Source organism: Metopolophium dirhodum, chromosome 8, assembly GCF_019925205.1.
Source record: "Metopolophium dirhodum isolate CAU chromosome 8, ASM1992520v1, whole genome shotgun sequence".
Lineage (NCBI taxonomy): Eukaryota > Metazoa > Arthropoda > Insecta > Hemiptera > Aphididae > Metopolophium > Metopolophium dirhodum.
In genome coordinates this window covers 1003155-1023871 of record NC_083567.1, presented here as the reverse complement: position 1 = coordinate 1023871, position 20717 = coordinate 1003155, and the positions used below count along the sequence as shown (strand labels likewise).

General features: G+C 36.8%; 1 protein-coding gene across 3 annotated transcripts in view; it reads right to left on the bottom strand.

Moving 5' to 3' along the window:
- The window catches only part of LOC132950387 (homeobox protein cut), a 36796-nt gene that overhangs the window by 5191 nt on the left and 10888 nt on the right, over positions 1-20717 (bottom strand). For 2 of the 3 annotated variants that reach the window (XM_061021814.1, XM_061021815.1), the window contains exons 3-8: positions 15924-16097; positions 2506-2687; positions 1437-1567; positions 1175-1342; positions 587-1046; positions 205-476 (exon numbers count right to left, since the gene is read on the bottom strand). In XM_061021814.1, the coding sequence (XP_060877797.1) occupies positions 205-476; positions 587-1046; positions 1175-1342; positions 1437-1567; positions 2506-2687; positions 15924-16097 (1387 nt within the window). The remainder of the gene's footprint in view (positions 1-204; positions 477-586; positions 1047-1174; positions 1343-1436; positions 1568-2505; positions 2688-15923; positions 16098-20717) is intronic. The other variant, XM_061021816.1, reaches the window with a different exon arrangement.

Below are 20717 nucleotides of genomic sequence, written 5' to 3'. Positions count from 1 at the left end.
GACCCTATTGACCACAATTGTTTAGAGGGGTTCTGGTGGGTTTCGCGGTTTTAATTAGTGCTCTCAGATTACTTCATCTACTACGTAAAACAAGAACTTAATTGATTTCGGACTTTTGACCCCTCGTGTTTGCCTACTTGAATGGTCATGATTAATGGAATTTCTCGGGGTTAAATTAACTATAATCGCTTCGGAACACCATACCTTTTTTCGGTATCAACGACTTGAGTAGCATAACCGCGTTCTCGTCACATGCCCATGCATGCATTTTCCTATAGCTATCGCGTCCCTTTTCGGTCAGCTTGTCCCACGGCTTAGGTTTTGACAACAATTCACTGACGGTCCCCTGGGAAAGTCCAAGAATATACTTGGCAAACAACCTTTGGCCCACGTTATGAATGGACAGCAGTTCACGTACACGACGAGCTATGTGCAATGTATCCAAGTTTTGGGTAGAATATTTGTCCATATTATATCTAAAAACAAAATTTTTATATTTTTAACAACATTCTAATCATATAAAAAAATTAGTTAGTAAAATGCAATGCAGTATGAAACAATTTTAATTATATTAAATTATATATACCTAAGCATTTCTTGAAGTCTAGCTTCCATAGGATCACCTTTTGGTATAAGCGATTCACCGAAACGCCCAACCATGGTACAATCACCATCTCCAAATCGATAAGGAGACCTGTGATCAAAAGGCGACTTTATCAAGTCAAACCCTAAGGCACCAGCAGGTCCTAAAATGTTATTGTTGAGACCAACATTAAGACCACAGAGACCATTTATGAGACCTGCGGGGATATTGTTGTTGTTGTTGTTGTTGTTGTTTAACTGAGATGGGTTATTGTTATTGTTATGAGGAGAACTATTGTTAAGTCGTGGTGAACTGTTTGATTCACTTGTGGGCGATTTGCATGGTGTTCCGGACCTACTAGCAGATCGCGCTGGTTGGACCATGATAGACGGTGAAGTTGGTGCTGGAGACGTGCTCGGAGGTGGTGTTTTGATAGATTCTAGACCTGGTGATTTTTCTTTGTCTAAAAATAATTTATAAAAAAATATTTATAGGATTTTTTTAGTAATCGTAAACGTGTTAAATATAAAAAAAACAATTCTCGAGGCCTCCTCCCCCTCATTCCAAGAACACGTCTAGACTTTTCCTTACCGGTAGTTTCATGTCGGTTTGGAGAAGTATAGACTTTCTTTTGTTCATATTTATTGCATTCGAGGGATCTTCGCCAGTTGGCCACGATCTCTTCGCCGAGTATCGGGCCAAACTGTTCGACGTTTTGTAGCCCGGGAGGGGGTGGGGCCACCGGAACTGAAAAATCATCTGTAAGACAGATATACGGCCGTTTTAGCGATGCTACTTTTTCATGTGTTGCTACTAATGGGTGGCTATTATAATATTGAAATGTTTCACTTACTTTGAGTTTCAGGCACGGGACTGCAAGACGACCTCTGTTGTTGAGGTGATGTGCCTTGTGTATTTTCAGATTTGTTGTTGTTTGGCGACTTGTTATTACGGTCGTCTGAACATTCGACGGCCTTCAGTACACTAAAATATACATAATAAAACAAATTAAATAATAGTTTTTTATAACCGTTATTCACGTTTATTGTGAAAAATCACTGAGCAAACGAATATTTCATTAGCGTTATGACTCATTTACTATGTAGCCCTCCCGCTGACATTAGAAATAAAGACGATTCTGTATCGATAACCATCTCTCCGTTCCATATAATTAATATCGATGACATTTTTTTTCCTATTCTCGCATACCAGGTTTCGTTTTAATAAACTAGTTTGTATCCACATGATCATAAAATATCGGCATTGATGTCAAAAAATATTTTGGTCGGATATTAATTTATATAAAAAAAACCTAGCAAAGCATATTTCTTAATAACAAGTGGTATTTATCAGTGGAAAATATTCGAGTGCATCTATATAATATTATTTAGTAAACTAAAATATCATTAAAAAAAAACCACCATTGCCCACGTACAAACATTAATGTGTAGGAAATATTGAGATTGAGGCACAAGGTATTTATCATGTTTTTGTTGGCTCGAACAAAAGCTGTTTATTATGTAACGTATTAACGTAGGTACCTATATAATATGAAATATAAATTGTATACAATTCATATTACGTATAGTAATATAAGCATTAAAATACAATGTCTCGGAAATCGTATTTTTAGTTCATTGCATTGAATTGGAACTCACTAAAATTGAATTGGCCTGTTGAACATATTAAATTGCTAGATGCAAAAATAAATAAGAAGACTTATGGACGATTATGAAAAAAATATTCTTGGATCATATAAAATGGTGTAATTTGGCCGGTATGCCAAAAATTAAACAATTAGTGTAAATTGAAAAAGTGCCAGAAACAGAAAATTAACGTTTTCAACTTTCAGATTTTTGTCACGAGATTCTTGTGTCTTGTAATATTTTATTCAATCGAATTCCTTAAATTTTGTCACTCACCATAGCTGTCGCTTAACTTCTTCGTAGTCTCTCTGAGCGTCCAATCTGGCTTCAAGTCTCATAATGTGTTGTCTTTTGTCATGTAATTCTTCCTCGAGTCTGGCAATCTCTTTTGCCGTGTGATCTTGTAGTTTACCGATACTCGATTGCAGTCTGCGTACATCCTCAACCAATTGTGAAATCTAAAAAAATTATTCAAATAAAGAGGGTGGTAGATGGTAGAAATGAGTATTATAACAAACACAATCGATATCCAAGATGGCGTTTATAAGCATAAGGGGTCCTAAAAAATTATTGTTTATACAATTTGCATCAAAAACCCGTTAAGAGCGTCCCGGTTAATTACTGAAAACCGTTGTCGCCACCGATAGCCTACGGCACATAGACACGAAACAGAACTATTTACCTTGTGTATACATAATAATAATATATATAAAATGTTTATGTATATATGTTTTTTTAATTATCATAAAACGTGCGCGAGTGTTCGATATCAAACTACAGTAATTACATTATTATTATTACAACAATTCCTTATTCTCTTTTTATTTTAATATTAACGGCCCGTAACGAGATACACTAAAGGGAGCCGAGTGCGCTCTGTTTTCTGAAAGGTCCCCCCTCCAGTCTGTCCCATAGTGTTAGTCATGAAGGAAAAGTTCCGCGTGCAGACAGACAGACGTTTCCGATTTTCTCTTCAACAATTATAGTCATTATTATGCGCGTCTGTATCCATCAGGATTGATTACACTTTTTTTCCTCGCCCTTTTATTTTACCACGTATACCGAGCTTAAATAATATACGCGATGGGTGTAAAAACAACGTACATACGCTTTTTCCATTAAACGTATTGAAAATCCATTTCACGAACGTCCAAACCCGAGCAGCCACTATACACAGTACACCGCTGCAGGTATAACCTACATAATAATATATGCCGTCCTTCTCGAACACAGTATTTATTTGAGCGGAATAAAAAAAAATAATTTAAAAATGTTTATACCTAAGTGTACAATAAATAATATAATATGCATTAAAAAATTATGAAATACTTCTCGTCGAATAAATTACACGCACGAAAATTCTCCGACGCTTGTTTGCGGTCGGTATCAACGCCAATAAAGATTGGAATACAAATGTTTGTAATTAGATAGACACATACAAACACTGGTGGAACGTCGTAGCAGTATTCATCGTTGCAGGTTTTATGACGTTAACGAATAATAAAAAAAAAAAACAGATAAAAGTGTTTGTCCGATTATATATCACCACTGAAGGTAATATATATATATATTATGTGTGTGTGCTATATATATTATATACACAGAATACATCGTAGACAATTAAACGTTAGCAAACAACGAAACTTTATAGAGAAGAATCAAACATGGCCGCCGAAAGGATGCATCAAATGAGGCTCATTAGCCGGTATTTCGATGTATAATGTTATTATATTGAGTAATGACCGAAAGGAAAAAATAAAAATAAAACCATAGAATCGTCCGCATCGATATATATACAACTGCACACGCCGAAGTAGCAACCTAAAATTATTACACAGCCCACATGAATAAACATCACGCGAACGAGTAGTTACGGTGGAGGGTGGAGGGGTCCACGACGATGGTCTGAATAGTAGTGTATATACTATGCGACGGCGGTGGCAAAAGTAGGCAGTAGAAGTAGTTGTAGTAGAAGTAGAAATAGTAGTTTAACTTTTAACTATATAGTAGTGGTAGTAGTAAAGTAGCTGTAACTATAGTAGTGGTGGAATTATAAACGCGAAGGAAAATCGTATTAAAGCGAAACAGAAGTCGTTGTTCGGGTCAGCCCGTAATTTGTTCCAATTGACTAACCGCAATAAATCTTGGGATGTCAAAAAATCATCGGTTTCCTGTTTCCTGTGCTTTTATAACTATTTGTCTGTTAATATAATAACGTCGATATAATCCGAAAATTGTCTAAACTACAAGGTCACCTTGGCGGGTCCGCCGCACACCGATGTATCTATAATACAATAATATTAATATAACAACGACAACGGATAAATAATACAAATATATATATAAATATATAATATTTTTCGTCGGCTGCCAGTTTTATCCGATGTTGGATCGTAAATCGTACGATATTGTAATACAAAACACACGACAGCAGAATATAGAAATCACGACGTCGTTCAGCGTCTCTTCGCGCAACGGCTTTGGGGTGTACATGCACACACGCACACGCATAAATCTCCTCCGTGTGTTTGACCACCCTCAAAAGAAAATGATTATTTTGCATATCGATTCGTACGCGGTACGTGTATTATACGCGTATAATATGCGCGAGTACAATTAATTTCGCCCGCACCCCAAACGCCGACACAAAACACCCCCGAACGGTTTCGTAAGGGTCGCGTGGGACATTCGCAAGACTCTAATTACTTCGGGAAAAAAAAAATAAATGTTCGAAGCCCAGCAACGCCGCGACTCCCGCGCCAAAATCCGACACGTTTGTTCGTGAGGAGGAACCGGTTATCGGAATCGACAATCGCCATCGTATAATAATAATAATATTATATTGTAATATACCGGTTATCGATCCCATGTGTAACGCAATAACGGTCATCCTCGTCGTAGATCTATGGGATTATATTATTTTTTAGGATAATATTATAACAATATAACTATAGGAATATGTAACAGCGATACATAATAGTAATAATAATAGTACAATATTACTATATTATATTATATTTTATTGTAATTATTGTTGTTGTTACGTTGCGCATTTTCGTGATATTTCAGATTTTCTATACACACAAACGTCGTCGTCGTCGTTATTTTCCATCCATTGTTTTTTCCTCATTAAAATCTATTACGTTTTTAACGCAAACCAACACATACTATTGTTACGCGGCTGTGTGTACACTGCAGGCTCGTTTGTTCGAGATCAACCGACCGTGTCCCGTTCGGATACGTATGCACATCATCGTCCTCCGCGAGCGCGCGCGAGAACAACGTCTGTCAAGGAAAAAGACGCGTGTAATTATTAATTCGGCGTATGTGTGTGTGTGTGTGTGTGTGTGTGTGGGTGCGTGGGTCTGGCGTATTGTTTTTAGTCGATTTCGGTAAACGAAAATATAATATCGTGTTTGGCGAGAAAGATGTAATAATATGGTCACCGTATGTATAATTCAGTATATATTATATATATTTTATAGGTCTATCTAGATTGCGAGAGCGCCCATATGGCGAAAAAAACCCGAATTCGTGAGACCGTCGCCCGACGACGGCGACGGGTTCGACGTGCGGTGTTCATTAGCACCGGATGAGATCCTTTTTCTCAGGGTCTCTGGAACGCGCACCCCCGCAACCGCGCATACGCACCCGGCGACACATCCTTTTTAACCACTGCACGTGGTGGTGGTGGTGGTGGTTTGTACTGTGTATAATAATAATTACGCATGCAAGAGACCGTTCCCGTATGATAATAATAATATACGAGTATACGTACGTATGTATATTATGTATGTACGTATATGCATAATGCATACATATGATATATATGCGGCGCTGGGAAAAATCGATCGACGAGGGGGTGTGAAAATCCGTTCGCATAATGTGTAACGAACGTTCTTGAGAACCGCTACGACACTCTATGACGTTATAGCCTCCCGGCCAAATGACCACGATCGTTTAACGGCACGAAATGTGTAGGGGCTCCCAAATTTTGTGTCCGCACAAAAGCGGTGTGGATAGCGTATGAACCAAAGTGTATCATTTTCGTCAAATTTGTAAGGACCTGTATATACATACATGATACTATATAATATTCTTACACCCTTTTTGTCTATTGTCCAACAATACGTGCCACACGCGAGCGTTTGATATGGTTTTTAATTTTCGGCTCGATTTTGGGATTTTGCCATTAGGATTCTCGCCGTGGTTTTAGCTTTGAATTACCTATTTATTTATTTTTTTTTTTGTCCACCCCGACACTTTTCAATTTGTTTTTTTTTACTTTGTTGTTATTTTTACGTACGCGCGAAACAAAAGAAACATTTATTTATAAATATTATTAATACGACATCGGGTGATTTTAAATTCTGTCGTTTGAAGTTGGTGCCGAGTGCTAATTTTTAATTTTCCGGAGAACATCAAAGACCGCCAGGTTTCTATGCGTGCAAGGAACCGAAAGTGACGGATGTTATGTAATGGTGTACCATAAAACGGTCATTGTTCATAAAAATGTACCCACGGCGAAAAAAAATATAGCTTGGGCATAATATATGTGTGTATGATAATATATACCGGTATTGATGAATATTATAATATTTTTGATATATTTGTCCTATTATTCCTATAATTTTAAATAAACTCGTAATGATACTCTTGTATATTATAATATATAGCGACAGGTATAATATTATTATAGCGTACACCTTTTAATAATTATTGTCACGCGATTCAGAGTAAGAAATATAATTTCAAATAATAGCGGCGGACGTATAATATAAACATATTTATAAGCTCGTAGAGGCACTATACTTTTATCTATGCGTCTTCGTGTGTATATATTCGAATTCAGAAAAAAAAGAAACATGGAAATAGTGCGTCAACATTGCTGATTGATTGTATAGTATAACGACAACGACAACGACAAAGACGATGACGACGACTCACGATAATACGATATTGTATAGTATGAGAGACGACGGCGGCGGCGGCGGGATGACAGGCGAAAAGAGCGGGTCCGCGTATATTATTGTGTACATGTTATAATATATGCATGTGTGTATATAATAGCACACCGCGGGGGAAATAACGAGCGGACGGCCGGGAAGAAAACAAAAGGCGACCGTGGTGGAACACGGTTTTATTGATTATATCGACAAGTGCCGATGAAGGGATTCGGAAATCGACTGACGAACGCGTGCAAGTATACATATCGTACGTACGTATGTATATATGTATATATACGGCTGACAAGGGCGTCGGTGGTGGTGGCGGCGGTGTCGGAGGCATTAAGATAACGGTCGCCGGAGCCTGCAGGGCGAGTGATTAAGCCTCTCTTCCCCGCGGCCTCTCGCCCACCACGCATACACCCCTACTTCAGGGACAGGCGTATATAAAAGGCGAAGCAGTGTGGCGTGGGAGACAGCGGAGGGCGAAGGAGCGGTAGCGCCCTGACAATTAGACAGATACGGCAAGTTTAAACCCTTTTCTCCCCGTATATACATATATTCATCCCTCACGCTCGCTCACACACATACACACACACACACACACACACACACCCCCACCGATCATCACACTCTCGCCGCCCGTCGAATATTTCTTCTACCCATCATCCCTATGCACGGTCGTGTATAAATATATATGTACATAACAGGGCCGATCAATTCGCTCTCATTCAAAATACGCCAAGTAGTTTTAGATATATATCCCTCGCCTTTTCCATCGACAACCCCCCCACTACTACCGTCTTTTGCCGTACCTTTCTTCTCTGCTCACTGCCACTTCCATACCTCCTGCGCGCCTCCACCTCGAAAACTCGCAACCACTGTCAATCCTTTGCATGTGTGTGTACCTATACATAGTATGTGTACGTGTGTGAGCAACAAAAGCACATTCGTGACGAAACGCGGGCAAGGAAATTCGATTTTATTGTGTATTACGTCTTCCGGTTGCGAAACGGGGGTGTACGGACGATGACGGTGGTAGTGGCGGTGGTGATGGTGGTGAAGAGAGGGTGCCAGTTTAGAATATTTGTCAATAGCATAGTAAAATTATTATATAATATTTTCGTATATATACACATAGATATGTATATAATATATATTATTATACTGCAGTACGAGTTGTACCTACCTAGACGTACGTCGTAACAGTAATGGGTCTGTTTTTTTTTATCAACCAAACACTACGCCGATGATTTGTCAAGAATACAAATATTATTATAATGCACGCCATTCGATATATTATACGCGGTGGTGGCGGTAGTTTGTGACCTTTGGAAACGATTTAATTGTTTTATTTTAGACGCGTATCACAATGGAAACCTTGACGGCAATGACAGGACCCATTGCGAAATAATTATATTATAACCAATAATAGTAATACTATAATAAAACTGGTTGTAAAGAAAAAAAAAACACGTCCGTCAATAGTTTTTTATAAGTTTACCGGTACATAATAAACGATACATAATTAAATGTTTATACAGTTCCGAAATAAATATAAAACAATATGTTTCGATCACGAGACGAAAAGTTGTAGTTTTTATAATGTTACGGCTATTATATACGAATACTATAATGTACAGATGAAAATATTCGTCTAAAATGTTTCGACCGAAATTGTTGGGAAAACTTTGAAACAACTCGATCTTCCGAGTAATTCCTCGCTTGATAATCTCTCATATTCTCATAATTTATTACATTATATAATATATTATATTGGGCTCGTATATTTAAACGATTTTCATTAGGCCGTTATTAATTATTTTCAAGACAACGCTTTCGAACTCAAATCATCATGACGTTGGTATATACATAATACATTTCTAGAGTAGGTACCTATACTGCAGGGAATAGGCACTTTTATACTGAAGAGGTATACTCGCATTCCAATCAACTGTATGAACGTTATAAAAGTTTTACTGAGAGTGTGAAAAACAAACTCACGATAGATAATAATATATGTAGAACACATCTTGTGAGTTATGACGTATCGTTTTGTCGTTGCGTTGGTACAAACGTCATACTGCAGAAAGACGATCGGATTTCGTCAGTTTGTAACGCACTGTATATTGTTTTTCTACACACACACACACACACATCCTAACCGAGGGTCGTTATATCCGACGTATGTGCGTGTGCAAAACGAGGGGGTGGATTTCGGTAAAAAGACATTATTCAAATTCACTGCGGCGAGCGCGGTATATACACACGCGCGTGCACGGTGACGTTCGGCGGAGGAGCGAATTTCGAACTCTATGTTATAGGTGACCGTCAAAACCTTAAGCGAATAATATATTATATATTATATACGAACATATATAGCATACCCACTACGAAATAATCGCACACGGCGTATAGGTAAAACGACGATAACCAGTTTGACCGGTTCCCTCCCATATAATAGTTCGATTTTTTTTTCGACCTTTATACATTATTATATATTTTAATTTTTTATTGTACGTCCATCACACACGACGACGTGTACTTATATATATATATACAATGTATCATCTGCGCGCGTCTATTTCGTGTATCGTATATGTATATAGAGACACAGTACAGTCGATGCATTGATTGCCTATATTATACATTATAAGCGCTGACCGAGTGTGACGAGTGTGAGCGGCGGTCGTGTGTGCACGCTAGTTTTCTGGGCGCATCCGGTTTTTTCTCACATATGCGCCATGTTTCGTAATATTCACTGCGTGGAGGTGATTAATATTTATCCGATGTCTATTATAATATATCTCATATATTATATTGTATATTATGTAATGCGCGAGCATTATTATACAGACGTGTTCGGTGTTTACCTCGTGTAAATATTCATACGCCACGCGATATCGCCGCGGAGTGTGCTGCGACAATATCACAGTCGTCGTACGTGCGCGTATATATATATATATATTATATTATAATGTTATATAAATAATAATAATAATTATAATAGAGTGCCGCAGAATATATCTATATTGTGTAGAGCGAAATATCTCGAGAAGAGTATAAATCTCGGGCGAGAACTGCAGATTAGGAGAGCGGCGGCGGCCGAAGATAATAATTTATTATGTACACCTTACCCATATTTTATTATATATCACTCGCTTGTTTGTGTGCGCAGGTAATATGCGTACCTACACCTATATGTCGCGTACACGCCGTGCAATTTATAGCCTGCACACATTATCCAGATAGCCTGCAGTATAATATTGATATAGCGTCATAAAAGACAAAATACGAATGTATATCATTGTAAATAAAACGATTTGATTAACGAAATATTATAATATTATATACCTATCTATTCTATTATACAGTCGTCGCTCTACAAAAGTCGCTTCGATATAACTCGTCGTACCGCGGTAAAAATTCAAAGATCCCCTATTATACCTATAGAGTATAGAGGTATTCATAGTACACATTTCTATGCACAGCGGTAGATTTGGATGAAACATAACATACTCATAGGTATTATATAATATTTGTGTAGTTACGCGTGCATATATATTTAAATAGGGTTGCCGTCGGGATAATATTTTATAGTAAATCTGTCGCGTACTTTATATGTTTTTATCTCATTGCGCGGTTCGTGCAAAGTCGTTATGTAAACAAAATATTACACGGACGTTTAAGTGTATATTATAATAATAATAAAATAGGTATATAATATTATAATATATGTATATATATATTATTGTGCGGCGCGCGGGCTGCACATTCAGCAAAACATTATCGATGGGATCACGCGGTCGGCACTTGACGCACAATACACCTAATTATTGCAGTAAAACGCGGTTGTTTTTTAATGTTGTACAATATATTACATTATATCGTCGTACGCATATCGTATAGGTACACAATGGAGAAAAGAATTCCGAGCCCGAAACACACGTTTGCCGAAAGTTTTCGAGGCCAACAATCGCGGGGTACGAACTTCTTTACACGTGGGTATTATTATATATAGTCGTTGAAATGCATATTATAACTTCTGACACGGGAAGCGTCTGCGCGTTTCTTTATTTACATATACGCAAAAATGAAACTTTTTCTTTTAGTTTGATATGGGTAATTGTTATTATTATTTTTTTTTTCCATTGATATTTATTATTTTCACAACCGGAAACTACGCATAATTTTTTAATTGAACAACGGGTATTATTTTTGTGAAACACCGGTACTCTGCACATTAACATCGTTATTCGGTAATCTGAGTATATAATGTTATCACACAAATTAGTGTTACATTTCACTCGGAGGCTTAACGTCACTGACAAATCGTCGGTCGCCGTCTTCGGACTATATACGACGTGATAAGAATTATGGGTCTACGGGACTGTAATATATTATACACGGTGGACAGAGCGTTGGAATTATTGGCAAATATCGGTTTCTGTGCGTATTATACATTATGCAACGGCGGAGGTGATACGACAGAGGAGAGAGGTACACATATTCACGTATACATATACACATGACCGAGTTTACAATCGTTACGAGGGTGAGGTTTTGACGGACTTCGTAAAGGATCTCGGGGGGTCGAACGGATGTACGTTGGCGGCGGATGAGGCGAAAAGAGTGAGTATGGGAGAGGGTGCGGGCAGTGTGTATATGAATGTGTGTGTGTGTGTGTGTGTGCGAGTGGAGATGACGACGACGGACGGTAGAGGCTCTAGGATGTGAGGGTGTAGGGGTGGATATGAAATATGAAATTTCGTAATTAGAAGCCCCGTCTATATATCGTATCGCGTATATATACGGCGCGCGCGAGACACCGACACAGTGCTGGAGAGGGTGGGAAATGGTCGCGGGGTATGATCGGGTGAGGGTGGGAGAGCTGATCAATAATTCAATCCCGTTTTAAAGTGCGGGCCACGTGTGTGTGTGTGTGTGTGTGTGTGGGAATGAGATGCCGAACCCCGGAGATATATCTTCAAATCAAGATGGCCGCGTCAATCGTCTATTGTTTTAATAGTTGCCCGTAGGTGGGAGTTACCCCTTTCGCATGCGAGCGTGGGGACGAGAAGCGCGGTCGGCGGGTAGGTGGTGTGTGCGTGTGTGTGCGCGCGAGCACTGGGTACAGCGGACGTGAGGCTGATGCGAAGTTCCGAACTCATATAATATATATATTTATATATACACAGATATAATACGCCGTTATACCACGTTATGTGCCCATCTATCAACCCTCATTTTCTACCCTTCGGCGACCACTCGTCATATGTGCGTTTATATATGTTTGCGAGCGCGAGTGTGTGTGTATGCATTGTAGAGCGAACGTCGGCGAAGAAAATCATCGGCGGAGAGAGAGACAGAGAGACCAAAAGTATAGATGTCGGACGGGTCTGCCTATACGCAGAGGAGGCGAGTGGCGGGGATCGTGTATCGTCGTTTTGTTGTGTGTGTGTAGTACTAGCTATTAAATTAATAAATTATACCTGTACATTTGTGTGCAGACTATTTTGGCCAGCGATGATGGTATTTCATATATACCAATACGGTGGAAAAAATTAACTATTATACAATGTATAATAATATGTGATTTTTCTTGCGAGCTTATATTTCTTTATAATGTTAATATAATAATATAATTATGCGATTAACGTCTACATTGATTCCAATAGAATGAATCGGGTTCGTGTAACGCGCGTTTATAATACAATATTAATAAATACCTATACCTATATTTATATAGCTAGGTACTTCGAAAGAATAACGCATGAATAATACTTATATGATGTATTATAAAAGGGATGGCGGCTCTGTTCAAACGCTTATACATTTACCATCAACTGGTGTTAAATCACCATCTTGTAATTAATTTAACATCAGTTGATGGCCTCAACCTAAGTAATTAAATTAAACCTGATTAACGAAACCTAATCGTGTTGTGTCAAACAGTATTGTAAGTTCCTTTCAAAGTTTCAAAATTATACTCTTTTAAACTATAATTATTATAGTATCTATGTGTTTCTTGACAAATCTGACATTTTTGTTCTAATAAATATAAAACGATGCGTTAGTAAATCGGATTAGACTAGTGACGCGAGTATAATTTTTTTTCATATTTTGTTTATGATCTGTCTTTGTGACGTCCTGTAAGGGACAATTTATAATTTTTTCTTATAGTGCCTTTACGGGTATATTATACAGTGCTTATTTTGTATACCTTTAACAATTAGAAACATCGTCGGTAGACCAAATAGATTTAAATAGAATAATGTACATGGGAAAACAACCAAGTCGAGGAGTGGGCTGTGGGCGGCTTTAGCGCGGCGCGGCATGGACGGTGACAACGCGAGACGATAGCAACACCCGCACCTGTCGTCGACGGGGCGGTGGTGGGGAAGTCGTTTAACTAATTTGGCCGCGCACGAAAAACCCTTTGAGCGTTTAAACACTTAAAAAACAAACGCACAACATTTAAACATCGACTGAAAGGGCCCGACGCTCGGCGCCCCATTTCCACTTTTCGATCCGCAAACAATTGTATATAATAATAATATAGGTACCTATTCTGTATAACGAAGAATTTTAGTCGATATATTAATATATATACGTTTTAAGTGTCTTTATACAATATTATAGCTTAATGTTGCCAATCGATAAACAACGTTACAAAAATGATACGGCCTTTGAGTGGAACGGCGTGCACTTATTAGACGTATGTACTTATTGTTATTATGTTATCTATATAATATCGATTGGGGGGATTGGATACAATATCGCTATATAGGCCACGTACCGTGATTGTATAATATCAATGGATACTCCGGGACACCCGCGGTCTCTATGTCGTATATTGTATATTATTATAATATATATTATTATCGTATCCAAGAATGATGTGCGAGCGTGCTATCTGTTGTTAAGTATATAATATAAAATATTATATATATATATGTATACGATATTCACACATAAGAATATATAGCTACGACTCGCCAAGGTGTATTATTAAGGGGATATCATTAATATATCACATGATAGTAATATTATGTATATTATTATTTTCAACCGATGAAAAGACCGAAGAATGCGCTCACGTAATAAAACGATCGGCCGGTCGGTACCTATGTATATTATATACCTACGTGTATATATGCACACTATTAAAATACTAAATTGCGCGCGTTGTGTCTGCGGCCATTAATAGCACACAAGAGCCTCCAGCGTAGGCGGCGGGCAAGGGGGGAGGGGGAGGAAATATACTCTGCCCCGCGCTCGCTCCGTCTACGAATTCGGTCCTTCGCATTTCCGTGACCTCATCACCGCCGCCGCCACCACGCGTTTATTATACATATTATACGTGTGTAAATATATATATAAACACACTAAACCGTATTATATATAATATGTATGTATATATAGTCGTTTTACCATACTTATTTCTTATATATACATATACTTATATATAGGTATATATACACGTTCCACGATCGTATATTATAATATTATAGTCTGCAGTGTGTGCATGTCGTGCCGGTCGAGCGGGTTCGATTTTTAAGGGCCTCACCCGATCATATCAGACCCTGGCGGCGGCGGCAACGACGACGATATAATATATATACGTAGTTATATATATATATATACACAATAATAATATATATACGTAGTTACTAGTTATATATATATATATATATACACAATAATAATATATAACACAGTATTATATATACACGTTGAAAATGCAGATGTAATAAAATCAATCCCAAAGTTCTCCGTATATTATACACACACAAGACTTATTATGCGTCCGACGTAATAGCGTGATTGGACGCGAAACGGAAGGAAATTGCGTGATAGAAGTGGAAAATTTATACCATTACCTTTTTCCCCGTTCGTAGACACACACACACACAAACCGCCTATACAACCATACTACCATGTACTATATTATACCCCTCCTGCAAGACCGCCGAGCACCTTGTTTCCGATTCGATGGCGCCATTGGTCTATATATTTATTATATAAGACACACATATAGAGGTAAACGCACAAACGCAGGCGAACACACACACTCGATCGCGTTTGAAATTCCGTCGTCGTGTAGCGTGTATAGACGGACGCGTGGTTATGTATTTTGTCCCGTGGACATTTTATATATTACGCGTCTATAATGTAAAATATGGAGATGTAGACTCAGGTATATAATAATATATAATAATAATAATAATAATAACAACAACAACAACGGAACGGCTGCTGCGGAATTTCCGGGAGTTGCCTTTATTCGTAAAAAAATAATAGTATAATAATAAAGAGAATTATAAATAATATAATAATAATAAAAAAAATGGAGGTGTTTGAAAGGTGATAAAATACGAGATTATAATATGTAAGACACATCATCCGGTACGGCGGTGGCAGGCAAATATTTGAATAAGAAGTGTTTGAATATTATTAAAAAAAAACGGCACGAAGAGAGCAAATGCCGGAAGTCGTCTATTGTATATACGTTATTATCATATACATATATTTTTTTTTATTGAGCGCAATAAACGCTTGCACGTAATTCAGAGCAATAAACCGTCACCGTATGTACCTACCTATATACATACTATTCGTACATATATTTATTATTATGACACTGTGCGTAGGAATATAATAGATATATCCTTATATATATTTGGGATAACTAGAACGATCCCACCCGATATAATATTATATATTTTTTCGCTCAAAAATTCTTACCTCTTTTTCTTTGGCTGAAAGTTCAAGTTCAGCGGGTGTTTTATTTTGATCCTCGGTGGATTCGACATGATTGCTCAGAGGCGTGGCCATGGTCATGACGTTCGTGTCTTGTGCTTTGTTGTTGGTCAACTGTTCCTTCAGGGCAGTCACTTCTTTTTCCGCCAAAGTAGCTCTCTGCAAAAGATAATAGTAAAAAAATTGTTAGCAAAAACTGTAGGTACATAAATACAGGTACACATAATATTTTGATATGGAGGTACATTAAAATCATTATTCGAATTCCATTCTTCGAGCACTACAACAGAAGACCAAAGAAAATCACCGGTATCCGGTGTTTATATATAATATTATAGGTACCTATACGTATGGATGGTATACAATATACCTACATACATGTCGACTGTATAATATTGTAATAACGGCACTCGTAATAATAATAATAATAATAACGTAGTAATATAATCTTTCAGCCTCATATGTATTATATACCTAATATAATACAGCACACTACGTGGTTCTAATAGTATTGAACGTCATGATTGAAAATAATGGTCCGCGGGTCAATTTGCTAGACGACTTCCTCGTCGTTTATTATATTTTATTATATCCACTTATGCCACGGAATCGATCGAATCCGGTCGCGCACTTATTATACATATCTACATACCGTATGATTAATATAAAACAATTTTAATAAGACGATATTTATGCCGTTTCCGGCCATTATTACACATAATAATACATGCATATTATATAAATAATATACCTATATATATTTTATTGACCAAAGTTGTTCTATGTAGAACAATGTTGTTTGCACGCCGCTTGCAGTATTATATACGAGCTCCGTCGTCTTCTGTTTTTAACCGAAGACTTGCGTACATAGGTATAAGACATATAGTACATATTATAAAGAACATTTGAGTGCGATTTGTAGCGTGAAACCTCTTTAACGTAATTCGCATATACTATATATAATACTATACTGGAATTGCATGTAATAAAGATATTTCGTAATATTTTTATAATAATGGCAGACGTTTATCATTTTTGCATAAGCATAGGTATAAGTAGGTAGGTACCTACTTTTGAAAATCAAATAATTAATTTTTAATATCTACTAATCATCAACAATAATATTGATGATTACGCGGACTGTATCATGTGATAACTGCCATGGCAATATATAAACTATTGTAATTTGTAGCAGTAGACCCTATCGACAGTTATACACGGCAAAAGGGGCTAAGCGACATTATCAAAGTTTTCAGGAGAGCCAAAACATTTTTTATCTATATACTCACTTATACTATTATAATTTGTAGAATGTTAAAATGTACGTCCAACCCACCGATTTTTAAAAAGTGTTTTATCTCATAATATAATATAATATATGATGTATGTATGAGTATATGACACATACAGTTTAATAATAATAATATTTACACATTATAATATATACAATAAATCGTTACGCTGCAACGCGAGTGCGGTACACGCTGCAGAGGCGTGATGAGTGACATTTTTAGTGTATTATAGTAAAAGAACAAAATGTTTATTTTATAATATAAGCATTTTATTAGTTTTATCGTATATTAAATATAATATACAAACCAAACTCACTATAACTATACAGCCTATATTGTGAATTAGCCTATAATTATATATAATAGGAACGTAAAAATAATATAACATGACAGACGTCTCAACACCCCCCATTTTTTTTTAAAAAAGCTCCGGGCAAGTGCCCATGTTTAGATTTTTAACATAAGTACTTGTGTTTACCACGCCACTGCAGACGGACGGTATATACGCGTATAATTACGAGTCAGCGGCGTTTACCTATAGGTAAGATATATAAGAGTGTTTTGCAGTGTTTTTTCGATTTTTTTTAGTATATATAAAATAAAATATAATTTACCTTCTGCTGAAGCACAGCGTTCTATTATATTATATATATATATATCATAACAATAAAATATATCAACAGTGTATATTGTACAGTGTATAAATACAAAAACCTAGTTTGGAAAATGGCTACGAAAATATCGACTCCACCTATACCCCCGCCACCGGGGTAATAATATATCAATCGAGCGTGTACGTGTTATATGTATATATCACATCATCGCATGTACTCGGCGGTGAGCGGAGGGACGTCCGAATACACAATATATATAGTATGGAGGTACACGTTACAATACTATATTATAGGAACGGACAACGGAGCGGCGAAAAGAAAAATATCGAATAAAAATAACAATAAATCGACCTTCTGTGTATACGTATTTATATATATACACAAAGAGTCCGGTGGGAGGTGTCTTAAAGTAGGTGGAACTATTGGACCGTATCACGCGCCATTGGACCGGCCCCGTCGATAGATCGGCGGCGTGCGTGTGTGTGGTGCGAGGCGGCGGCGTTTTATTTCTTTTACTTTTTTTTTTCCATTTTTTTATTCTCTTCTCGTTCTTTTCCGCTCGCCACTACTACAACACCGCCGCCACCGACGCCGTTTGTTCGCGCGTAGAATCGCGTCCCGCGTGTATAAACACGATCATAATAATATAATAGTACAATCATATATTATAATATTATTATTATTATTAGTAGTATTATTAGTTATTACTGTACGACGACGACGACTGCTGCTGCTGTGGCCGCACGCACGCACGTTTGAGCGCATATAAACCCGTATGTAGATGTGACGTATATACTATATATTTATATAATATTATGTAGGTAGATATGCACTATAATATTATTATAGGCGTCGGGTTCGGTTTTCATTCCGTATCGTATCTCTCCGTCCCGCCGCCGTCTTTGTTGTCGGGGTTTTTTTTTTTTTATTGTTTTTCTTTTTTTCGTTTTTCGTCTCTCTTCCGACAGTCGTCCGCGCAGTCACGCCCACCACCTCCCCCGCCGACTGCACACCACCGTGGCCGATCGTGAACTATAACGTAATAATAATAGTACCTATCTATACACATCATACCTACGTTTATATTAAATGCCACGGCGCGGGTACACATTATAATATACACGTAATATCATATACACTGCGGTATTATACGGTAATATGCATATGTCTATAACATAATATAATATATATATATATATTATAGGTATATGTAAGTACCTGTATCGGTGTACGATAATATATTTATAATGGTACGACGTGCGGTCCGTGATATTCGGACGTCTGGAAATCGTATACCCGCCCCCTCCTAACCGCCGCAGGCCATGCACCACCCGGCGGCGGCGTCCTCGCAATAATAATAATACGCGAGCGACCGCTCCTCGACGGTGCGGACAACGCCGCCGAATAATATTATATTATCATCATCATCATCATCATCATCATCATCATCATAATTATCATCATTATTATTATTAAGTTCTCATCGATTCGACAACGACGACGGATGTTTGTCTCGAACGATTCCGTTCGTCCGCGTATTGTCTGTAGGTATATATTATATATAATTATAACGTTATATATATATAATATGTGTGAATTAATATGTACGTATACATAGGTACCTAATAGAGACGAGTTTGGATTTTCTTATACGTATTATACAGTATACATTATCATTATTATTACCTATTATTTTTTTTTTTATTATATCCGTACCTATATAATAATTTATTATATTATATAGATGGTAATTAATATTTGTGAATACATATTTAATATTCTGACGTTTTTCTTTTTAATTAGATTTCTTAAAAAATGTACTTGTTGATTGTTTTGATAATTATTTGTACCGCGCGTTACAAGTTATTATTATTAATTATAACGTACCGGATCCATCGGCATCGCAACATTGAAAACATTTTCAGAATTCCCCGCATTGTTCCCGTTCGCGCATTTATTAAAAATAATAATGTACTGTATAGTTAATGTTAACTAACTATTCGTACATATACAATAATATATTATACGTGTATAGTTTGTATATTATATGCATGTTCGTTTTGACAAATTAGGCGTAACTATATATACACTTAAGACAAAAAAAAACGGAAAAAATTATTCGTATTCGGTATAATGATATTATATATTATAATATATAATATCATTATTATGTTCTATGATAATATATAACCTATACGTATACGTGCACCGCGAGTATAATATAGCTGCAGGGTCGTAATATGCTAATAAGAGTGCTTCCGGCCCTCGATAATTTTTACAACGGCTGTTTTACAAGATAACAACATTGAATGTACACACAATGCAAATAAGCAGTTTATAAAATATTATTTGTAAAAAAAAATAATCTATGTATACCTACGTAATGATAAACCCTTTATAAAATTGCATTATACTAAAAATATATTTTTTTTAAAAATCAATATACAAATGATACTATTTTTAATGCTTTATAAAATGCGTATTTTTAATACATTTTAAATTTATAATATAATGGTATGGTATTATTGGTATTTAGTCGCAATGGTATATCTATTTTTGAGAAGTTAACCTATCGTATCTATATATATTATGTTATAACAAGCACGTTAATCCGAATGTATCAAAGTTTACAAGAATTTAGGTACTCCTCGACAACTAAACAACTTCCCCCAATCGCGCGGAATTCGTTCAAACATATTAGCTCCATTACCAGTCATTAGGGTGCGCGGGATAAAAATCGTGGTTTATCCCCCTCGAAGTGCGTATAATATGTAGAAAAAATAAACCGTATATAACCTGTGTTTTTCACGCCAAACCCACATATATAGGTGCATAGTGTACACACACAACACGGAGGAGGGTGGTTTTTTTTC